The 25,432-nt window shown below is 35.2% G+C and overlaps 1 protein-coding gene across 1 annotated transcript in view; it reads left to right on the top strand.

The window, feature by feature from the left end:
- DACH1 (dachshund family transcription factor 1) overlaps positions 1-10,014 on the top strand; it is a 426,141-nt gene extending 416,127 nt beyond the window's left edge. Inside the window, exon 11 of the mRNA XM_047720113.1 lies at positions 7,190-10,014. Coding sequence (XP_047576069.1) covers positions 7,190-7,227 — 38 coding nt within the window. The 3' untranslated portion in view covers positions 7,228-10,014. The remainder of the gene's footprint in view (positions 1-7,189) is intronic.
- The last annotated feature ends 15,418 nt before the right edge of the window (positions 10,015-25,432 follow it).

The raw sequence follows: 25,432 nt of genomic DNA, 5'->3' as shown, positions 1-25,432 counted from the left end.
AAGAAATGATATTTACTCAGAATCCTCTTATAAAAGGGCCTGTACTGAACATCAATCTCTCTTAAAATATTTCTCATGTTAAATGTAGACTTTGTGTCTCTGCTTCTTTGCTTTAGCAGTTGCAGAATGTTCTTACTCTAAATATAAAATTATAAAAAAAAGCAAGAAACAATATTTTCTTTAATTAGCTTCTTCCTTTGGGGGTTTTAGAAAAGGGGTTATGACTTGACAAAGATCCTTCCCATCTGTTCCTGTTTGTTTGCTTTTATTTTGACTTCCTCTGGTTGTCTTATCAAATATCACATGAATCATTAACATTTGTTTTCATCACTTGTTTTGGTTTCTCTTACTTCACATGATTAAGACATTATGTTGAGAGAGGCTCAGGGCTAGTATTAAACTAATATTCTTTAAGTAAATATTAAACTTTGTGGATATATGATCTTATATGTTTGCCCTGGGTTATGTTAATATTTTCCTGAGCTCAATAGTAGTGAGATATGTGCACATACAACTGTTTTGTGAAAGCAGCAAATTTTGTTAGATACAGGTGTCTGGATATAAGTTTTGAACAAATAGATGCCTTTTTTAATAAAGCTACTTCCTAACAGGAAATGTAATTTATTAAGCCCTTTGTGCAAAAGACATGTCGGAGACCCTGGTAGATGTTTCCAAGGGAGTTCTATTCAAAACTAGAATATACATCTATTTGCATATTGTGTGATACCTTTCACTAACATATTCCCTTTTTAATGATTTCACATAGTTTTCATACAATGAAAGAATTGGATTTCTGGTGTCACCCAACGAAACAATTTGAAGTTGTTCCAATTTGTATGCGGTCTTCTAATATAAAAATCTTATTATAGAATGTGATTGTTATTGAACAAATTTCATTAGTTTTAAAAATAAATGATCAAGCTCTTCAATACTCTAGTTTTAAAGTATATATAGAATGAAAGCTAAATCCTATATCTATTTGTATTAGTTATTACCAATAATTCTATAAGACCTGCAAAAACATTGCATCAGAAAATATTGCATCAAAACAGTAAAATTAATACATGAACACAAAACAAACCAAATTGGAAATTTTGTGACAGATTCTCTATTGCTTCCTCTTTAGCCACAGCAAATAATATACTATATGCTTAATATACAATATACTTAAAGGTCAAATCTGAGGGCTTCAACTTTATTTATTTATATTTTTTTAAAGGGAGAGAGAGAGAGAGAGACAGGGAAGGACCGAAGGAAAGGGAGAGAGACTCCTAAGCAGATTCCATTCCCAGAGCAGAGAGCCCAGTGATCTGAGCTAAAATCAAGAATCAGATGCTTAACTGACTGAGCCACCATTGGCTTCAACTTTAATACTAAAATCTGAGATCCATTTTTACAAAAATGGATTATCTATATCCATTTTATTATCTATCTATATATCATTATCTATAATATATACTATATAATATATATAGTATATAATTATATATAATATATAATATATAATTATATATATTTATAAATATTATATAATATAATTATATATAAATATATATATATATATATCATTTCCTATAAATCTTAATCTGCATAGTTAACAGTAAATAGCATATAAAAATTTATACCTCCAATAAGCTATTCCGTGATCTGGATACTTTCTTATACACCAAGTCATAGCTGTAAGCATCAGATCACAATGAACTTTGGAACTATTAGGAATTTGTAATTTAAATAGTTTCATTCACTCCCTACTCCCAAATGCTTTTAATTAGAACAGACTTTTTAATTAAGTACTCCCATGCATAGTGTAGCTTAATGATTTTTCTGTCATGTCAACCTCCCATACAAAAGCAAATAATCATAGTGTTAAAGGAAGATATTTTCTCTAAAACCAAGCCATCAGAATTCTAGTTCTCATTTCAATTTATTCCACTGAAATTCTGCATGCTAAAAGAAAGATCCTGTCTTGGGGAAGATAGCACGGAAGAGATCCACAGGGCAGGCAGGTTGGTGGGGCTGAGAGCCAAGATCTTACCTCTACAAGTCAGAGCCCTTGCATTTCTTCCCCTGAGAGGCCAGTTACTTATTAAAGGAAAGAAACATAATGGAATGGATGTGGACTTTGGATTCACACGAATATCAAATCCCTGCAACTTTTTTTGCTAGCTCTGTGAAAGTGTGTAAGATACTTAAGTTCGTCAAGCTTAATAGCTTTCTTTAAAAAGGGACTAAGAAGGGGCCTTTGGGTGGCTTAGTTGGTTAAGTGTCTACATTTGGCTCAGGTCATGATCTTGGGGTCCTGGGATCAAGTTCTAGGATGGAGTCCCTTGTGGCTCCCTGTTCAACCGGTAGACTGCCTCTCCCTCTGCCTCTGCATACCCCACCCCATCACTCATGTGCTCTCTCTCTCTCTCTCTCAAATAAATAAAATATGTTAGAAAAAATAAAAGGCACTAAGAAGACCTGTTTTGTTGAGTTGATGGGAAGTTTAGGCTTAAAATCTATAAAGTGACTTGAACACAAATGCTGAGCACATACTAGCTATACTTAATAAAAATCATTGCCTTTATTACTAATTTCCTGGATCTTAAAGAAGAGCTCTCATCCATTTGAGATAGCAAGGAATAACTGTTTGGTAAACCTGGCCCAGCATCAGAAAGAAATAGACAATTTTCTGTGGTCAACATGTGCAGAAATAAATACAGTATGAAAAATAGTGGATAGGTGTGAGATTATCTAGTTAGAAGGTAAGTTTAATGCACAAAGGGCAGCCCTTAAAACGAAATATATAAATAAGTCCTCTGAGTTTTCAGATGCAAACTGCATACCTCTGAATAACGAAGTCTTAGTGCATGGAAGCACTCCAGGGATTGTAATGACCTTCATTGTGTAGCTCATTTTTGTAGAGCCTTCTCAATGACCCCATGGCTTTGCTTGCTGTTGGAAGACTCAAGAAGGGGAGTATTGAAACCATTATTATATGACATAAAAACATAGCTCAGTTTGAATTATGGGCCCATATATCTTTGCTAACACCCTTGCCATTCAACTTTCACTCAGGTGGTTTGTTATCAGAAGCCTGAGATAGACCCACAGTCCCATAATTCAGAGGCCTGTAGTTAGCTTTCTAGGTGCATACATATGAGGCTATTTGCTCTGGATTGAAGGACCAATTTAACTTCTCTGGAGCAATATAAAATTAGTTAAATTTTTTTTTTTTCCCTTACAGACTTTGTGTCATCTGTAAGTATGTTTCAATAAAGATGATAAAATTATAGTGTAGAAATGATTTGAAAATTAGGCTTTGTAGTCAAAAAGAGAGAGAGTTACTCTCCAAAGTCTGTCTCTGCCTGGTATATATCTGCTTCCAGTTAGTTCTAAGGCAGATAATCTCTGATGCCTAAGTATTATTTAATCATGGAAATGCCTTAACTGTAGCAGGTGGGATCTATTTTATGGCTGGCATCTTTAATGCTTGCTGCATTTGTCCATCTGTTAGGAATATTAGTCAAAAATGCAAGGAGACATTTATTAAAAGTGGAATTGTGGTGGATCAGATATTGAGCACATAAATATAATGTATATAATTTTTATAAATGTATTTTGTATATGATCTATGGTAAGATGCTTACAAAAGAATTATTATTGCTATATTTTTAAATGAATATAGTTTTATTTTGAAATGTAGTTTCAGGGGCGCCTGGGTGGCTCAGTTGGTTAAACTTCCCACTTGATTTTGGCTCAGGTCAAGATATCAGGTGGTAAGATTGAGTCCTGTATAGGGCTCCATGCTGGCTGTGGAACCTGCTTAAGATTCTCTCTCACCCTCTCCCTTTGTCCTACCCCACCCCTGCAAAAAAATTTAAAAAAATTAAATTTAGCTTCCGATAGACTTTAAAATTTCTATCATGCTAAAGATAATTATTTTTGTTATGTAAGCACATTAATTCATTTCTCCAAAAGTTTAATATTTGAGACTGCATTAAATTTTTAAGGCAAGCATCATGCTAAATACTGTCATTCTAATTCTGTTGGGAAAAGAGATATGGCTGTTTTCTCCATGGATCCCAGCCACATAGTGGGCTCCCCAGAGGTAACTTCAAAGTGAGACAAGTACTATGGAGTTAATTATCAGGACGCTTGTATTGGAGAATAAATAGGAGCTCTCTATCTAGACAAGTTCCACAGAAGGGAGCAGAAAAGTAAGCAGGGAAGGGGGAGGTACTTATCTTCTAGATTTCTAAGATCAAGAACAGGCCTTATACTCCAACATGGTACAGAGCTTGGTGTATCCTGGAATGCAAAGGAGAGCCATGATCATGAAACAGGGGAGAGTACTAATAGATAAGATTAGAGAGGAAAATACTATATCAAATTAGGTAGTATCTGGTAGGCCTTGGTGAAGAATTTGGCTAGTGAATCTCATCTTAAAACAAGTATTTACACTTAATGAATTATTTTTGTATACCCACTCTTTGCTACAAAAATCTTTCTTCCTCGTAAGCTGCAGACATCACAGAAGATTTGAAAGCTACTTTTCAAGATTTTTTTTCTCCTTTAATATGTGAAGATTTTTTTTTAAAAAACCTCAATGAGCCCTGAAATATTAATATCAAGCAAATACTTTTCCATAGATATTGTGAAGGACTTTGAATTTGGGGAAAGTTAAGAGTGTCTCTTGCCTCACTGTGTAATGCTAGGAAACATTTGCCTTTTTTTTTTTTTTAAAGTAAAAATGGAAGTGATACTCTCAACATAATCGACAGCATAGCAGAAATAATGAGACAGTTGAAAGGAGGAAGAAGTAGGGATAAAGTAATTAAAGGGCTAAGAATTAAAAAGTTTGGTAAAAAATATAGTACTCTACTTCTTTGGTTGCTTCTGAATCCTTTATTACTAGATTTTTATAAAATTTATGTTGTCTTATGTAGTAAAAATCATTAGGATCAAAGTTATCTCTAAAAAGGTTCAATTTCTAGCCACATGGTACTAAAAGTATGAATGGCTGAAATTTTAGCTTATTTTTATAAATACCAACTTTATTAGTTTCATTTACAAAGTGAAAAATCAAAACTCCTGCTAAGCAGAACCTAGAAAGTGATATCTATATATCTATATCTTTATTGCTAATGTAAACGAGATCATAGTTTTGTCCCATGGGTGAGTATAATCAAGCCAACCAAACAGAAGAAATCAGACGATGTTCCATACAAAAAGAAATAACATGTTACTTCATAACATGTTAATATGGTAACATATCCTTTCTTAGAAAGAAATTTTATCATAACATTATGGCTTTGATATGGGTATTTGATTAATACTTGATTTAAGAAATTATTATCTTCATTGAATATTACAATGGCTACTTCTGAGTTGTAGTAATATTATTAAGGAAATTATCATTACAGGCCTGGAAGTAAAACGTTTTTATACAATGTATGTAGGGCGATTATCCAGCATAGTTTTGTATGCTTTTAAGTCATTGTTCAAAATTAGACTTGAGTTAGATTAATAATATATTTTCATTGCTGAATCTCAGATTATATCATACATTCAGATGTGTATGCCACAACAGGGAACAGATAGTCATTGTCATTATTTGATGTTTCATGTATTAAAAATAATGATGATACATGATTATGGAACTGGGAAGCTAAGGATATATAGAGACTTCCAAGTAAATGTTACTATTAAAGCTGAACTGGATGAATTTTACAAAGGCAACCAATACTTGATACACCTTATTAGAAGTTACCCAGTATAAGACCAAACTCATGAACATTCATTTTCACGTTGTCGAAGGCAAATGGTGGATTTTGGATGTTAACAGTATAATAAGTTAAATATATATTTTATTTGTTTGTTTGTTTCAATATATACTTTGTGTAAATCTCACAACCTGAACTATTCATTCATTCAATGCATATTTATTGAACATGTACTAGATTTTTGGGATAGATCAATGAACAAAACAGAGTTCTGTGACATCTTAGAGGTAATATTCCAACTATACAATTTAGGCCAAAATCAAACATAATAGGAATGTAAAATTTGGGCATGCCAAAATTTCTATGAAGTAAAAAATGGTTTAACATTGGTCTTAAGTTCCTTGCTAATAACTATGTCTACTACACATTATGTGAAAGCATTTAATTAGCTTAATGTTGAAGGTGAGATCTGCACATATTTGGATTATATTTTTCTATTTTCTTGGACTTACTCTAGATTTTTTTCTGTTTCCTTATATTTTAACACTATCGATCAGCTGTGAGTCATTTTGCAAATATTTATATGGCAATATTCATTTTTAAAAATGCCTGGAAAATTTTCCTTTTCTGATTACCTTCTGCTATATATATATCTTATAACTTGGAATTTAGATATATTTTATACAAATATATCCAAAGTTTAGTCCATGCCACAAAGTTGGCAGCTTAAAGGGTGCTACATTTGAGAAATGAGCTTACATTTTGTTTTGTTTTTCCCCTGGATTTCTAATTTCCCATTTCTTATTTCTGCTTCATTCAAATGGGATTATTGAATGTGTCCAATATTTGATATGCTTTTCTTTTTCACATAACCGTGGGTTTCTCTGTTGGTTAAAGTTGAGTAATTTATTTCCATCTTAACATTTAACTGTTTGGTTAATTTCACTTCAAGGAGGAAAGACTATATAGTTCATTGATAGTGAGGAAATAACCTAGGAAGCTTTCATATAAATAGCAACAAATGTGCACAATAGTTACATTACATGGTATATTTAACAACACTGCTAAGGAGTAAGATGGGAGCTCAGTCTTTCGCAATGGAGATACACCTGAGTGCATTCAGAGAAAATTTGGTTCTGCAAGCTTGGAGGAAGTAATTGTCATTCAACAGAATTCAACTAGCTTTGCATATCAGTAACACCCACACAGGCATACTCTTATCTGTTTTCTGAGTGCTCTTGAACTGATATCAAAATAGCAAATATATATTTATGAGAACTAGAAATTCTATATTATTTTTGATCACATAAACTCAATATAATTATGAAATTAACTTTGAGAATATGTGAAAAATGTTACTTCCTAAACAAGTGAAGATAGAAGAAACTCCACAAATTTTGTATCATCAGCCTACTTAGTTTTTATGTTCACATTTGTCCCCCAATGTCATGAAATTAATTATTTTTATTGTTCATTTTTAGATGGAAGACTGTATTTGAAAACTACTGTCATGTACTGAATTTTTCCTGTTGAAGAAATCCATGTTATAGTAAAGAACTTTGCAGACATTCGTCATTGAAAAGTTCGGAAAAAAATAAAGTCCTTTTAAGGGAACTTCCTCAATTTTGTGTATTAATGTTCTTTAAAAGTTTAAGTATTCTACAAAAAAAACCAGTTTCCTCCATTGATTTTCACCTGTGGTTCATACCAGAGACCTGAGAATGTTTGTAAATGTACAGGTATCCAACTTCTTACAGTTAAAAACTGCAGCTTTGCTGCTGGACACTTGTATACCGAGTTAAAGGCAGGTCTGAATAAGGCCTCGCTTTGGGGTTGTGGTTTTTTTTTTTTTTTTTTTTTTTTAATGGAATGAACCATTTTCCTCCTCTGAAAATTCTGTATCTGAGCACATCAAGAGACTCTTGTACCAGTGGTCACCCAGACTTACAGAATTATGTCCTCCAGAAACCAGCAAGAAAACTTGGAAATGAACTTGTAGGGGGCATAGAGGATTCCTAAAAAAACAAAAAAACAAAAACAAAAACAAAAACAACAAAAAACAAAAAAAAAATAAAACAAAAAAAACAAAAAAAAATCAGTAAATCAAAGAGTAATATTCTATTACATTCGATTTTAAACTAATTGTGGGTTTTCTCCTGAAGATTTTTTTCACATACTTCCAAAAGACCAACAAATGGATCTTGACAACAACCCAGTGAAATACCATTTTGCATATCTGAAAAGAAGCATTGAGTATAAGCCAAAAGGTTTCACTGAAGGTCTTTTTTCTTAAAAAAAAAAAAAAAAAAGTAACATGTTTTCATTCCAAACTGGTAGTGGCATAGAGAATTTAAAATAATAATGATGCTTCTTATTCAAACTGTTGGTCACATGTACAGTATATAAACATAAAACATACAAGGAAGGTATTATGTATGCAGTAGTATACTAGAGTTTAGGAAAATGAGAATTTTAGAAAATATGTTTTGTCACTCTGTTAGTCAGAAAGACACCTTTCTGGTTTTAACGCATGCAGGCATGTAAATATTCGTCTGGAGTCACAGTATTAATGAATGAGATCTTAAGCATCTGGTGACATCAGAACTCTGTGTCAGCCACTTTTATTTGTATATTGAACCCTAGTTAGTGCCCCAAACTGCACTATTGAGAATGGATTGTGGCTGAACAGTAAATCAAAACACCAGAAATATTTTTATATGTTAATGTCATATTATGTTAATGTTGCTGAAAAACAGAACCTAACAAACCCTTGATGTATCAGTCCAATACCATGTAGCACTGAGTGATAAAGTTAAAATGTGTTGTGCTTCCCCATCCCCGGTCAGAGGGAAGGGTGCCTATGTGTTATTTTCACTGTCTTTTTGAAAGTTACAGTATGTATTTTCACTTTTGTGCAGATAACTGGAAGTAAAGCTGCAACAGTGCTTATTACACACTGAAGTTACCTTCTCTTTGTTTTTCCTAATCTGGAGTTACACCTTTAAAGACTGATATGATGAATCAGTGCAGTCGCTGTGCATTTTATGATTTTGCTGTCATCTTAAAATTTTATGATCGTAGCATTATTTATTACCATAAATAGCAAAATCCGAAATGTCCAAGAAAACTAGCTTAAAATGTTTAAAGATAGTTCTGATTCGGTGTTAATTATTTGGTTAAGAGAAGAAATTAACATTACAGATACTCTGGCACTAAGCTTCTGTAGTTTTTAGATCTTCCTTGCAATACTGGAACATATTTCTTTTGTGTAGTTTGCTATTAACCCACTAAGTCCATTTTTTTACTACAATGAAAAAGTTATATATACAGTTCCTATTTTAGCTTGCTTGAAAGGGAGCAATATTTTTATTTAAAATACTGTTAGTAAATGCTCTGTAGAAACTTGGTTTTCGAGGCATCGTTCTTCCATACCCATCTTTTGTTGTTTGAGCACAAGAGATTCTATTCCTTGTTGTATGTATTTCTTGTTTTTCCCTGTACGCAGTCTTTAAAGGATTACAACACTTAAAATTGGAGGGACTTGTGGCAAGCTTTTGAATCATACATTTTTTAAAAGATTTTTTAAAAAGCCTACAACTTACCTAAGTAGTAGAATCAGCCATTGCTCTGCTCCTTGCATAGAGTCACCTGTTAACTAGGTTAAATAGTTTTAAAATGCATACTTTCGAGACCCTTGAGAATGCTTTAGTGTTTGGTTTGATATAAAAAGAATTTTAGCAAGGATTAAAGAAAGAAGCTATCAGCTCTATGTTAAGAGAATCTTACTAACATGTTGTAAATATTACAATTCATGAAATGTTATTTTAAGTCTGTAACTTAAGTTGTTTCTCCTTTTTTAGTTATACAGGTTGGTTTGGAATTTGTTTTCATTTTGGGTTGGTTTTTTTTTTTTGGTATAAACAAGTAAAATTGTGCCCATTTTATGGTTTCCATGCTTTTGTAATCCTACAAATATTAACGTCTAGTTCTATATTATAACCACATTTGCGCTCTATGCAAGCCCTTGGAACAGAACATACTCATCTTCATGTAGGACCTATGAAAATTGTCTATTTTTATCTATATATTTAAAGTTTTCTAAAAATGAGAAAAGGTTATTACGAATTTTGTTGTACAAAATCTGTACAAAAATCTGTTTTTACATCATAATGCAAGAATTGGAAATTTTTCTATGGTAGCCTAGTTCTTTGAGCCTGGTTTCAATGTGAGAACCACGTTTACTGTTATTGTATTTAATTTTCTTTTTTCTTTTCAACAATCTCCTAATAAAACTGTCTGAAATCTCCCTGTGACTTTATTTACAGTTCGTCTTTATTAAATTTTGTGAAATGCATAGCATTGAAGGAATATTTACTTTCTAATGGGAGGCATCTAAAAACAACATAAGTCAGCTCTTTGCAATGCGAGGGGAACAATGCTCAATGATTTTATTTAACATGCAACTGCTTCTATCTCTAATATGAATTACTGTGCTGAAAAACATCATAAAAGCACACTCTGTAGTTATTGTTTAACAAGCAGATTTTCCATATTTTGTTTCTTGCCAGCTAAGCAAACTGCCCACATATACATGATTTATTTATGTACATTTCTCAGTTTATGAAGCTGTTATTTGTACCCTTTTCCTTTATATTCTTATATTCCCATGATTCTTATTTCACAAAGCTTTGTGCTGAATAATGTAAAGTAGACATGTTGATGGAACAAAATATATTATTCCCATATCTATAAGAGTGTAGATTTGTAACTCTTAGTGTTTTGCTTTCATTCTCTATCATTCGAAAAAATGCCCTCGAAACTTTGATATTCCAATATCTTTTAATAATATATACACGTTTTAATCAATCCAAAATGCTGCATCTGAAGAAATATTGGGTTACTATCTCTGTGAATATTCTAAACATTCCCAAGAGAATGGAAAATGGATTTTCTTTCTGTCAAAAGAAATTATTCCATGAATTAACAAAATATGATTTTTCCCTAATAAAAACTTAAAATGTTTATGTGACCATTACAAACACATTTTTGTCTTCTGTCTTCATATGTTTATGTCAGTAAGACTTGTACTAAAACATCATACAGTCTTTGGATGTTAGTGGAATTTGGTAATGATTTGAGATTTTTTCCCCCATGTGTTCTCATCGGAACTAGCAAATTTACAATATGAACAAAAGCTATTTATGACCACATGAGAGTAAATTGCAAATGAAAGTTATATGGATTGCATTTTTACAATATGGGAAGTAGAGATGTTAATAGAATTAAAACGTTATTGTAAATGGCATTGTAAAAAATACCACTTTTCTTCATGTGTAGGCTTGGTGCTAACATTTATCTTTAATATGTACAACTGGTATATAAAAGCTGAACTGATCCTCATTTATTCATTTAAACAGATTCATTAATAAAGCCTCTATTCTGCACAAAGCACTGTGCTAGATGTTGTAATGACTCAAGTGGAAAACTTAGCTGTTGTCCCAGAGGAGATGATAATTTTGTTGGAATAGGAAATTTTACTTTCAGCAAGAAAAGATTCATTGAGCATCTTTTAATGTGTAGGGGCCATGGAGCTGGTTTCAACAAGACACCGACTTGGACAACTTCCCAAGAAGTGGTATAAATGACCCATTTTGTACACTCATCTTCTAGAGGATAGTACGATATGTTTGTGAGTTAAACGATTGGGTAGGAATTGGGGAAATGGATGGATACAGCTTCTTCTAAGTAAAACACTCTACCAGCTGTTGTTTTCATGTTATCTTTCATTTATTTCAGAGCATTTGTCTTACCAATGCTCACCAACTTTTTTTTTAAGGTAAGTAGCCTATTTAATCACACACACACACACATTATCATCAACCACAAATTCCTACTATGTTGGGACTTTTGAGTATAGTTGTAATATTCAATTTTTTTGGCCCAACATCTATAGCTCTATGGTAAAATGGACTCAATTGATTCAAATACAGAGCATAAATGCCTATAGGCCAAAAGAGTTCATTGGGTAATGAATGACTTTTGTAGTGGGAGCAGCATCAATTGTATTTATAGGTGAACGAGCTGGAGATTTTGAGTTGAAACTTTGGATCAGTTGGGGCTTCTTCGGTTGGCGTAACAAAAACTGATTCCTGCAAATGGTTAAAGAGCAGAAGGAACTGGTCCTAAAGATGGAGAGGGTACACTTGGAATCTCAAGCCCAGATTGCAGCCAGCCCCTAGAGACCAGCTCCCTCTTACTTTTCACACCTCTGCTGCTCTCAGTGTTTCCTCTCACTGTGGACATATTTGTTTCTCTTGTTCACCTCTTGACTCCTCCATTATTCAGAAGCATAAGACCCAGGCCACAGAAGTGAGGCAGTAGTCATTGTCTCTTCCTTGTCCTGACTCAGATTACCTGAAGATTTTGATTGCCTCATGTCAGAGCACATGCAAGCAAGGTACCCGGGCAGTCCATTAGATGCATCTAGGGAATTTTAGGTATACTGTGTCCGATTAAATTTAAATCTCTGGGGGTTGGTGCTAAGGCCTATGTTCCTCAGGTGATTCTTATGAATAGCTAAGGTTGGAGACCACTGTCTGGGAGACTGGCAAATGCCATATCGTAGAAGATGACTTAGCAAGACTTTTTCCAGGGCAGGAGCATGGTTGAGGATGGGTGGGGGATGGGTGGGGGGCATTACAAGCTACACACACACTGTAAGAGCCAACCAATAGTTCTACAAAATCACTAAATAAGGCAAAATCTGTAAAATATTTAATATATATTTTTAAAAAGTAGTACCATTGTGAACTTAAATCTGAATATGAATTTGCAATCCCAATAAGGTACAATAGAAGACATCTTATTTTTTTTTTCTAAATAAAATTATTGAATAATCTGACAACAGAGCTGCACAGGGAGGTACAAATTCTATTTCAATAATTACTGAGGCTTTCTCCATCTAAATGTCCTCAGTCCAAACATTCTCCCCAGTCTGTACCATTTGAGGGAATACTCAGGTTTTCATGCCTAGGGTCCAGCCTTTAAGAAGCAGCTCTAAGCCCTTCTCTTCAGAGGGCCTCCAGATTTGCGGAAGCATAAATTATAACACAATTTGGTGTGATTCTCAATGTAGGGAGAGCAAATAACCAAGATAATTATGTTATAACTGAGGAAGTAGGAGCTTCCTGAGTAGGAGTGAAAGGGTGTAACATTTCTATGTTTTATTTGAACTCATAAAATATCAACCAATACAAGTAGACTATGGTAAGTTTTGCATCTTTAATGTAACGCCTGGAATAAGCACTAAAAATGCTATATCAACATATACATTTAGGGGCACCTGGGTGGCTCAGTATGTAAAGCATCCAACTCTTGATTTTGACTCAGGTCATGATCTCAGGGTCATGGGAGAGAGCCCCACGTCCATCCCCGCGCTCAGTGGGGAGTCGACTTGAGCTCCCTCTGCTCATACTTTCTCTCTAAAATAAATATATCTTTAAAAATATATATATTTATATTTATTTATTTTAAAACACTATAGATAAATCAAGGTTGAATTCAATACTGTAATAAAGTTAGCTCCCAGAAAGCAGTAAATACTTTTTGGTGATTCTTCCATTGTGTTAAGCTCTCTTGCTAGTAGTTTCCAATCCTGTCTCCAGTTCTTTGGATGTTCTTTCAACACTGTTAATTGTTGTCCGCTTTGGTCTACTACGTTAGGCAACAGAGAAAGATGAGTTGATCGATAACATCGCTGACACTGTGCACCTCTACTCGCTATTTGTGTATTCTCATCCAATGATGTATTTCCACCTGGTATTTTTAGAAACAAAGACTGAACTTCATAAAAATTATTAAATTCAATTTTTTTGAATAGTATTGTTGGCTTCTATCCCAAGTGTGGGGGCTGGGGGAAAGAGCTGTTAATAGTAGTCAGCCCTTTTCTTAATTACTCATCTTATTAAATTTTCAAAGAAAAAGGGGCACCCACCGAGTTAGATCTTTCGTTTAAATCCATTTGGTTGTCATATGCCTGGGTTTATATAGGCTAATTAGTTGCTAGTTCCTTCCATTGATAGATTTTGGTGCTTTTTAGTATATTCTTTATGTGTGATTTTTCTTTTCCCACCAGTAGCCACTGTGAGACAACAACTGCTAGGCACCAGGCCCAGATGAAGATGGGTGAGTTCTTGGGAAATGAAGTTTCCTGCAATCTAGAACAGAACTGAGCAAGAACGGAGAATCCGATCACAGAGCACACAGGAAAATGATTTAATAACACAATGTCTTTTTAGGGAAGGAAGGTTAGGGGCATGGGGCAGGATGTAGAAAGTTTTTAATTGTCTAAAATGAATAGCAGGGATGTCTGGGTGGCTCAGTGGGTTAAGTGTCTGCCTTGAGCTCAGGTCATGATCCCAGGATCCTGGGATTGAGGCCCGCATGGGGTTCATTGCTCAGCGGGGAGCCTGCTTCTTCCTCTGCTCTGCCTGCCACTCTCCCTGCTTGTGCTCTCTCCCTCTCTCTCTCTCTCTCTGACAAATAAAGAAATAAAAGCTTAAAAAAAATAAAACGAATGATAATCTAGCATTTAGATTTGACAAGTATTTACAACTGACTATATGACGGTTTGCGGGGAGTGGGGGGAGAAACGCTGTCTCATCCCTGGGGATTTGTCTGCAGTCGTCTTGATGCAGCCACATGCACATGGATTTTGGCAAGTTGCTTATGAGTCTTTTTATTTATTGAGTGTTTTTCTGCTCATTCTTGCATCTGAACCACGTGTGTTCATAGTAAACACTTAGATATTCTTTTTCCCAATCAATGCCAGAAATGTTGAACAGTGCCCCGAAAGTAGCAAACTCTTTGTACATTTATCAGAGCAATAAACCAAACACACTCCTACCATGTGAAATTCAAGGCTAAGATAGGCACGGGCCCTCTGTGTCCAATAACCATTAGCGGACAAGTATCAGGTCCTCTGTGTGGTCCCACGGAGGTTTATTTCCTAGACTTCAGATGAGAGACAGACATCTGTCACCTCTGATGGGTGACTGGTGAATCTTGAACCTGAAACAGCCCACAGCCCTCACTAACAGCTATCTTCTTAACATCGATTCTTGACCCCATATTTTAAACCTATTTTGTAATCTGGAGATGGATGGATAGCTGAGGTCACAAAATTAGTTTTCAGAGAGCTTCGCAAATTCTCATGATGAACTTGCCTTTTAACTTGGAATGCAGTATCCCTTTCATAATTCACTTAATTTTTTGGAAAAGTACTTTAAATTGTTTTTTTAGATAATTATAGACTAAATGCAGTTATAAGAAATAGCAGAGACATCCCATGTACCCTTCACCCATTTTCCCTAAGGAGAACATTTTTCCCTAAGGATAAATATAGGACGGCATTAAAACCAGGAAGTAGATAATGATATCATCTATCAACTTTATTCAGATTTCACTAGATTTAGACACTCATTTGTGTGTACATGTGTGTGTTTAGTTCTATACAATTTTATCACATGTATAGATTCATATGAACATTACCATAGTCAAGATACAGAATACTTTAATCACAAGGATCCCTCATGCTATCTTTTAATAGCTACAACCATTAACTTCTCTCCCTACCTCTCAGTTTAAATCAGGGTTCTACAGAGAAACATCATCAATAGTGTAAACATGTGTACACATGCGCACACGTGCGCACGCACACACACAGAAATGTGGGTGGTACTAGGTTCTGTAGAGTACATAGATCCTCTGTATACCCCTTCCCCTATTCCTGTTGTCTATGGAGAGGAAGTGGGGGAAATTCCTTCTGGTACTGGTGTACAGATGGGTCTAGTTGGGGCAACCCATCCACAGGGATTACAGTCACTATTCAGCTCAACACTGACACCATCTGGATGGAAACAGGAATAAACCACAGCAGTCAGTGGGCGGAACTCAGAGCAGTTTGGCTGGTGACTACTCATGAACTCTGGCCATCAACCCTTCCCACAGTTAGTTGAGCTGTTCTCAAGAGATTAGCCCTGTGGCTTTGACAATGGGAAGCCAAAGAGTGGATGATCATGAATTAGCCTCTGTGGGGTCAGGATATGTGGAAAGACATTTGGCTTTGTCTGCAAGAGCCTGAGGCAGTCCTCACTGTTTTCCACATCTCAGCTCATAAAGTACTGATAACCCTTGCCAATCAGGAAGCTGACAGCCTAGCCTGGGTAAGAGCCCTTCCTAGCAACTGACCCCTCAGTAGAGGTAAGAGATTGAGTGCCTAGGAAAGTGGCCACTAGAGCACTCATGTGGGATGGTCTATTGCCCAAGATGTCAGTGTTCCCATGAAATACAGGGATTTGTTTAACACAGGAATAACATGTCATGTGTGTTCTGAACACCCAAGGCAACTCCCAAAGGAGTCAAGGGACAGCCACCAGAGTCCCAACTGGTGAGGGACTGGCAAATTGATTATATTGGCCCCCTCCCTTCATGTGATGGCTCAAAACAATGCCTTGGCTTGTGTGGACACCACATCTGGCCTAACCTTATTGCCTCGCAAGCCAGGCTGCCACCATTATGGGATTAGAGAAACTGAGTACCATGTATGAATACCTTTGTGGAACAGACCGTGGCTAGAGTCACATTTTGAATGTTCTGATGTGCAAGACTGGGCAAAAGATCATGACACTGAAAGGAAGCTCTATCTCCCCCATGACCCGAAAGCAGCAGGATAGGTAGAAAGGAAGAATGGAATATTGAAGCAAGAGATTAAATTACTAACAAGGAAAACCATCTTGGTTAGGTGAACTAATCTACTATCCTAGGCTTTAATACAGTCTGTCAACAAAAAAACATCCTGGAATGCAAGGATTTAGTCAGAGGCAAGGAAAGGCTTTATTGTCCTGTAGATCAAAAACCGGGGAGAGACAACATTTGGCTACAAAGTACCCTCCAAAGAGGAAATTCACCTGGCAAAAAGTAAATGATAGCTAACAAAGCCTGTCCTTACTAGACACTGAAATGTCTGTAATGAAAAAGTTTGTCCCCCAAAATCCAATAGCCTGGGTCATTACTACTACCTCCCAAGAACTCACCTGTGCTATTATCCAAACAGAATGTGGTGTTTTCATACCTGATGAGTCTAATGTATCATCTTTACTAAACCGCATGAAGATACAAGGAAATGCCCTGAATGCTCTGTCAGCCTCGGAAATTTAGTACTAAATCAGTGATTTCGATCATAAGGTTCTTGGTGGGGGAAAAAAAAAAAAATTGTTACTTATTTAGGGACACATTGTCTTGATCTGTGTTTTCTCTGGCATGTATCCGTATTATCCCGTTTGCCTTGGAGACAGCGCCAAATGAGCCGCCTCCGGGCTAATAAAGCCCCTGACCCACTACTCAGGGCACAGCGTGGAAGGTGGGGCCATAAGACTGCAACAGGTGGTTGCCAGGACGCGAGTGTCCCCGGGAGGTCATCCAGGGAACGTGACCTCCAGCTGACCCGTGAGCGGGCTCCAGGCTTGTGGAGGCTCCTGACCCCTCCCCAGCCCGCAGCCTTCAGAGAGCCCTGTGTTGTTGCAACCATTCCGGTGGTGGGCTCCACGAAACCCTGGGTCTCTGAATAAACTTGGAAGATTCTGGCGGCCGGTTCAGCGATCTGCTCCTCTTGCTGCTGGGCGAGACCCGGTCCTAAGTAAGTTCACCTGCTTGCGGAAAGTGGCGCCTACCAGTCCGGGAAGAACGGCGTCTGCGCTGCCCTCTCTCCCCTTGCCCACTCAGGGGCGCGACCACTGGCAGATTTCATCAGGAGCTCCTAAGGTTGGGAAGCAACGTTTATTTTGTGTTAACCTTAAAATATCATTATTTGACTCTCTTCTTGGGGAAAAAAATAGTTTTGCTTAGTGTGTAATTCTAGGTTCTCAGTAACTTTTTCTTAGCAATTTGATGCACTGACTTCTTTTTTTAAAAGATTTTATTTATTTACTTGACAGAGAGAGAGAGATCACAAGTAGGCAGAGAGACAGGCAGAGGGAGAGGCGGAAGCAGGCTCCCCGCTATGCAGGGCTCCCCCGATGCAGGGCTCGATCCTGTGACCCCGAGATCATGACCTGAGCCTAAGGCAGAGGCTTAACCCACTGAGCCACCCAGGAGCCCCGATGCACTGACTTCTGACATCCACTGTTGCAAGAGGAAAGTAGTATACTTTTTATCTATTTATTTTTTAAGATTTAATTTATTTATTTGACAGTGAGGGAGGGAACATAATGGACCCTAGGATCATGACCTGAACCAAAGGCAGACAATTAACTGACTGAGCTACCCAGGTGCCCCTGGTAAGGTACTTTAAACCAGTTTTTTCGCTAACCATTTCGTCTTTCTCTCTGGAGAATCTTTATTTGTCTTTGATGCTTTGTAGCTTGAATACAGTGTGTTTAAGTATGGACTTATTTTTATTTGTTGTATTTGGGGACTAATGTGCCTCCCAAAGAGTTGAGGAGGTCTTTTTCTTTTTTTAGAAAATTCCAGGTCATCATCTTTTGGGGAATGTCTCTCTCACTCTTTCTCTCTCTCTCTTTTTTAAATAACTTTTTGGAATTGTAATTTAATTCTAAGTTAGACTTTTCTACTTAAACTTCTAAGTTTCTTGACCTACATTCAGGTATGCCATTCCTTCAACTCCTTTCTTCCATGTAATTTCTTCAGATTTATCTTTCAAACTACTAATTATATGTTCATGTGTATATAGTTTGCCATATAAAAGTCACATAGAATTGTTAATGTTAATTATATTTTCAGTTTTGGAAATTCTATTTAGTTCTTTTCAAATCTTCTTAGCCATTTTGATAGTCTCTATGTGTCTGTTGCTTTGACTTCTTTATATGTTGTGATATATCTATGTCTCATCTTTTATGGTAGCTGGTAATCCAGTATCTTATATTATTGAGGTCTGATTTTGCATTCATTATTACTTCTGATACTTTCTAAATCCTTGTTTTAACAATTTTGAAAAAAATTTGAGTTTTTGAAATTTTGAATTTTTGAGATGTTTGAAATTTGTTACTCATGTTCATAGGAAACTTATCACTGGAAATCTTTTAAAATCTGGTTTTGAGAGTGTTGTACTCCATAGAGGAATTTTATTTCCTTCTGCTAGGTGCCTGGGGCCCTTTAAATTAAATTTAAATTAAATTTAAATTTTCACTTGTAGTCTCTTAGTTCAACTGATCTGAGTAATCGCTGCAAAACATTTCCAAACCCATCAGGTGCCGTCTACTCTCCTGAAGTCTCAAATGAGACTTTTCTCCTTTACCCAAACCCAGAGCTCATATAATTTTTTTCTGACATCTGCCTTTGTGAGATGGGTTTTTTCATACTTCAACTTTCTTTAAGTAGGAGTGTAACCACTTTGAGTCCTAGCTTCATGTGAAGTTCTCCAGTCTGACTTTATTTCCTGTTCCCCATAATCATGACCATTGAACCTTAAGCTCTATCACCACGGATTTATAGATGGCTTAAAGATAAACAAGTCTTTCTGCTTTTGTCTCTGTTTCTGGAGGTCTTCTTTTACTCTGGCCTCAGAATGACACCTCCATATTTTAAAATATTTAATCCAGAATTTTTGTGTTTTGTTCAGTGTATTGAACTGATGTTACCAGAAATGAAAACCTCCTACTTAAAACTTAATTTTCAAATTCCTGAAATACAATTATAACATTTTATCAACTAAACAGTAGCTTTCACCTATCTTGCTATAAGGAATTTATATATATGTATAATATATATAAAGTGATTATTTATTATTTAGTGTACTTTCTAGAATACAATATATGCTGAACAATGTGAATTTTTCCTGTTAGAATAATACAACACATCAAAGACACAATATTGGACGTCAGAGAACATATACGCTGTTATAAAAGTAAAAAGTTAAGATACAGATATTGTATGTGGATTGCAGTTCTACAAAAATAATAATGATATACAGTTTTTTATGTATCTTTTCATATCAAAGGACATTTACATAATTACACATCTATAAACTCTTAAGAAAAAATATATATCCAAATGTCATGTCTTATTGATTGTATTATAAGGATTTGCTTTCTCTTGATTTTTCAGTTTCCCAATTTGAAAAATGAACATTTATTACTTTTTTTCCATCAGCAAGAGGGACTGGAGTTTATTGATGTTTTTAGAGCATTTGCAAGCAGATTTTGCTTTTATCATTGTTCAAGTCAAACTTCTGCCAAGTGTCAGCTTATTCAATATTTTCTTTCTTGCCCTCTCTCCCTTTTTCTTTCTTCTTTCTATCATTCTGTCCTTCCCTTTTTATTCATTTTTCTTTCTTCCCCTTCCTTTCCCTCCTTCATTAGAAAGAATTTTGAGACAGTAAGTAGCTTTCCCAAACTGGCTTGATGTCGATTACCAAAACTAACAAAACAATTAAAATATCTGTACGTACGTTTACCCACATATCTAAATATATGAATGATTCAGATTCACCAGAGAAGTAAATTACTCCAGTGCCATGTGATTTGTTACTTAGGTATAGTCTTTGGACCAGAAACATTGGTGTCACCTCAGAGCCTGTTAGAAATGAAGACTTTCAGGCCCCATCCTGTATCTACCAAATCAAAGTTCGACCTTTAACAAGATCCCCAGCTGATTCATATGCAATTAAAGTTTCAGGAACATTATGGGCACAGATTTTAAACAGCAAAATGAATTGAGAGTCGAGACAATTATCAGAGGAGAAAAATCTGTTTCAATTATACATGATTTTTATAAAGTGATTATTTGGAAGATTGAGAAGGGATGGTCAGGATGTGGAATTATCTGGGTAAATATCTCAATTCCCAGATTTTTCTGCCATAGTGTAAGCACTGTCATGATCACTGCTCAATAGTGATCAGTCAAGTCTCTTCAACCCCTGATGAACTGGGAAAAGTGTAGTACTGCTCATCATTTAAAGTTAAATTATTTATTCAAACAATAATAGGAATCTACAAATTAAGGAGCAAATCCTAAATGTCACCATGTGGCTTTTTGATTTCAATGCTTACCAGTATCTGTATATGCACACTCAGTTGTGTTTGTATATAGTTTCATTTATGCCAAGCTACAGGGTGTGTGTGGGCAAAGTTATGGAGGCTAGATGGAAAGCATAGAATATTTGAAGGCTTTATAATCATTTTTTTTTTGTATAGTGCTGTGTTAAACTAATTGTAATCATGGTTATTAATAAGAATTGTAACAATCAGACTTCCCAGTCATGATTTGTAATGGTTGTATCACATCCCATTGAGTTGATACACAAAGATTATTTAATCATTCTCCCATCATATGGATAGTCAGTATCCAAGTTTTGCTATTTTATAAATAACATGGTAATAAACTTTGTATAATAGTTTAATCCACTAAATTAATTTCTATAGCATAGATTACCAATAATGGAATTGTTAGATTTAAGTATACATAATATTATAATAATATTATAGATTTTTTTTTCAATACATTTTTGGTTTGGGGGTAGTTTTAGGTTTGACATCTATTACTTTTAAAATCAGATTAAAAATTTTATTAAAGGAAAGATGTTGTAATGAAATCAATAAGTATACACTGATATTTATTTTTATTTCTTCTGCTCACTTCTTGGCTCACCATTTTCTAGTTTTTTTAGGGTGAAAGCTGAGGCCACTGATTTGAGACTATAAAGTCACCCTACAGTTTTAGTGGCATATCTTTTGTTTTCATTTTGATTCATTTCAAAATTCTTTCTAATTTATCTTTTGATTTCTCCTTGACCAATGGGTTATCTATAATTGTGTTATTTAGCTTCCAGATATTTTGAGGCTCTTCCAAAGGTCTATTATTGATTTCTAATTTAATTGCAATGTTGCAAGAGAATATATTTTGTAAGAATGGAATGTTTTTAAATTTATGATTCTTATTTTATGGCTTAAAATATCATCTATGTTGCAAATGTTCTGTGTGTGTTTGAAAAGAATGTATTTCTCTGTTATTCTAGAGTGAATATTCTATAAATGTCAATTAAGTCAAGTTTGATTGATGATGTTCAAATCTCTTTTATCTTTGCTGATTTTTGGCCTAATTTTTCTCCTAGTATTGAAGAAGGGATACCTAAGTATTTTACTATATTTGCAGATTTTTCTGCAACTTCTTTCATTTCTCCTTTCAGTACTATTAGTTTTTGTATCATCCATTTTGAAGCTGTTATTCTGTGCATAAGCATTTGGAATGCTAAATCCTCTGGATTAATCAACATCTTTATCATTATGACATGCTTTCTTTCTCCCTTTTAATATTATTTTCTCTGGAATCTACTTGTCTAATATCCACATAGAAAGCCCAGCTTCCTTTTGATTAGTCTTACCATGGTATATCTTTTTCCTATCCTTTCACTTTGACTTATCTGCGTCTTTGTATTTAAAGCAGGCTTTTGATAAACAACTTGTAATTGGACCTTGCTTTTTTTTTTTTAAATCTCATATGATCTTTCTGTCTTTTGATTGGATTATTTTGTTTATTTATATTTAGTGTGATTATTGATGTAGTTGGGTTTAAATCTAAATTGCTATTTGTTTTCCATTTGTCCATTTGTTATTGTTAATTTTTATGCCTTTTTTTGCTCATTCAGTGAGTATAGGATTTTATCTCTTTTCCTAATATATTAACTTATAACTCTTTGTTATTCTACTGGTTTTTTTATGGTTTATGCTATACACCTTAACTTATTAAAGTCTAACTTAAAGTGTTAATATTATAAAATAACAAAATATTATAAAAGCATTTTTCCATTTCTTACTTATTGGCCTTTGTGTTATTGTTGCCATATATTTTATTACTATTTATGTTATTAACCATAACACTACACTGTTATTATTTTTTAGTACAGTTGATTGTATTTTATTTTATTTTTATTTAAATTTAATTAACATATAGTGTTTTATTAGTTTCAGAGGTAGAGTTTAGTGATTCATCAGCCTTTTATAATACCCAGTGCTCATTACATCACTTGCCCTCAATAGCTATCACCCAGTTACCCCATCCCGCACCACCTACCCTCCCTTCCAGCAACCCTCAGTTTGTTTCCTATGATTAAGAGTCTTTTGTGGTTTGTCTCTGTCTCTGATTTAGTCTTATTTTATTTTTCCTTCCTTTCCCCTATGATGCTCTGTTTTGTTTCTTTAATTCCACATATGAGTGAGATTATATGATAATTGTCTTTCTCTGACTTATTTTGCTTAGTATAATATCCTCTAGTTCTATGTATGTTGTTGCAAATGGCAAGACTTCATTTTTTGATGGCTGGGTAATATTCCAGAATGTGTGCATGTATTTATATATACACATACTGGGGCGCCTGGGTGGCTCAGTGGGTTAAGCCGTTGCCTTCAGCTCAGGTCGTGATCTCAGGGTCCTGGGATCGAGTCCCACATCGGGCTCTCTGCTCAGCAGGGAGCCTGCTTCCCTCCCTCTCTCTACCTGCCTCTCTGTCTACTTGTGATATCTCTCTGTCAAATATATATACACATACACACATACATGTATATACACATATATGCATGTGTGTGTGTGTGTGTGTGTGTGTGTGTGTACACACACACACACACACACACACACACATCACATCTTCTTTACCCATTCACCTGTTTTGGGACATCTGGGCTCTTTCCAGAGTTTGGCTATTGTGGACATTGCTGCAGTAACATTGGGGTAGAGGAGCCCCTTTGGATCACTACATTTGTATCTTTGGGGCAAATACATAGTAGTGCAATTGCTGGGTCATAAGATAGTTCTATTTTCAACTTTTGAGGAACTTCCATACTGTTTTCCAGAGTATTTGCACCAGCTTGCATTCCCTCCAACAGTCCTTTATATTTTGAAGTAAGGTAAGTGAGAAAATGTCTTATATTTACTCAGGTTATTACCATTTCCTATTATCTTCAACTGTTTTTGGCAACTGTTTTTTATCTGGTATCATTTCTCTTGTGCCAAAGAACTTCCTTTAACGTTTCTTTTAGAGTGAATCTGGTGATGAATTCTTTCAATTTTTATATGTTTTAAAGGCTTATTGCTGTCAATTTTTGAGGAAAGTTTACATAAACTTAAAATTCTGGATTGACAGGGTTTTTTTAATGTGCTTTGATTTTGTTGCTCCATTTTCTTCTCATTTACATTGTTTCTGATAGGAAATCAGTAGAATTTCTTATCTTTATTCCTCTGTAATATGTCTTTTCCTTCTGGATGCTTTTAAGATTTTCCCTTTATTACATGTTTTGTGTAATGTGATAATGTACCTCTGTGTAGTTTTCCTTCATATCTCTTGAAGTTTCTGAGATTCCTGGATCTATGGTATATAGGTTTTATTAGGTTTGAAAAATTTGGAGTCATTATTTCTTATAATGCCCTATTTTCTCTTGCCCTATTTCTCTTTCTTCCAAGCACTCCATGTACATATATTTTCTTAAAGTTGTGCTACTGCTCATGTGTTTTCTTCTGCAATTTTTTAATCTCTTAATTCTATGCAGTGATATTTTACCTCAGACATTTGTGTGTCACTTTTAAAGTATTTGTCTTAGTCTTTTATAAATATAAATTTTAATATATTTATTATACTTTAGTATGTGGAATACACTTACAGTAGTTGTCTTAATTCCCCTATCCTCTGATTCTAACATTTATTAGTTCTGGGTGATTTTTAAATGCTTTTTTCTCTCCTCCTTAGACCTTAGGCCTTTCTGCTTTGTTACATGCCTGCTAGATTATTATTATATGGCAGTCAGTTTGAATTTTACCCTATTAGATTCTGGATATTTTAAGTTCTTTTTTTTTTTTTTTTAAATTTTATTTATTTGACAGAGAGAGATCACAAGTAGACAGAGAGGCAGGCAGAGAGAGAGAGAGAGAGAGGGAAGCAGGCTCCCTGCTGAGCAGAGAGCCCGATGTGGGACTCGATCCCAGGACCCTGAGATCATGACCTGAGCCGAAGGCAGCGGCTTAACCCACTGAGCCACCCAGGCGCCCCTGGATATTTTAAGTTCTTATAGGTATTCTTGAGTTTTTTCTTTAGATGCTATGTCAGGGGTCCTTAAGAGCAGGCTGTGTTTCAATGATTGTCTAGGAAAACACATGGTCTCAGCACAGAGTCACGCTCAAGACTGATTTACTCTGGAGAAAGGATAAAAAAAAACAAAATCAGTAATGACTAAAGGCACATGGGATAAAGTCAGAGGGAAATCAGGCCCAAGCTTCCAAGGGTCCTTCCAGAGTGGAATCAAACAGGATACACTTAAAAGCCTCTAGCAAAGTGTTGTGACAACATGTATGAAATAATACCTACTGGGGAAGCACCCCAGTTTGTCAAATATGCAAATTCCAGAGTCACAGAAAGACAGAAGATGTTTGGTATAAATCATATTGTTTGTTCAATCAGTTTTGACACAGCAGGTCACTCTTATCTATTAATGGTTGGAACCCTCCCCAACCCAAAATTCCCAGATACCAGCCAATGTCAATCTTGTGTGCAGGGCTTTCCAAGGATAGCAGTCAGGTCTGGTATGTTAAATCTTTTCTGTGCAGATGCTCATAGATCACTTAGAAATAGTAGATTCTTTCAGATCTCAATTTAGGTTCCACCAGGTGGGGCTGGAATAGTGTTGGCTCCATGGTTAATTATTTCCCACTAAGGAAGTAAGACT

Source organism: Lutra lutra, chromosome 3 (genome assembly GCF_902655055.1).
Source record: "Lutra lutra chromosome 3, mLutLut1.2, whole genome shotgun sequence".
In the NCBI taxonomy this organism is placed as follows: Eukaryota; Metazoa; Chordata; class Mammalia; order Carnivora; family Mustelidae; genus Lutra; species Lutra lutra.
Note: the sequence above shows the minus strand (reverse complement) of the source record. Positions and strands in the feature narration are given on the sequence as shown.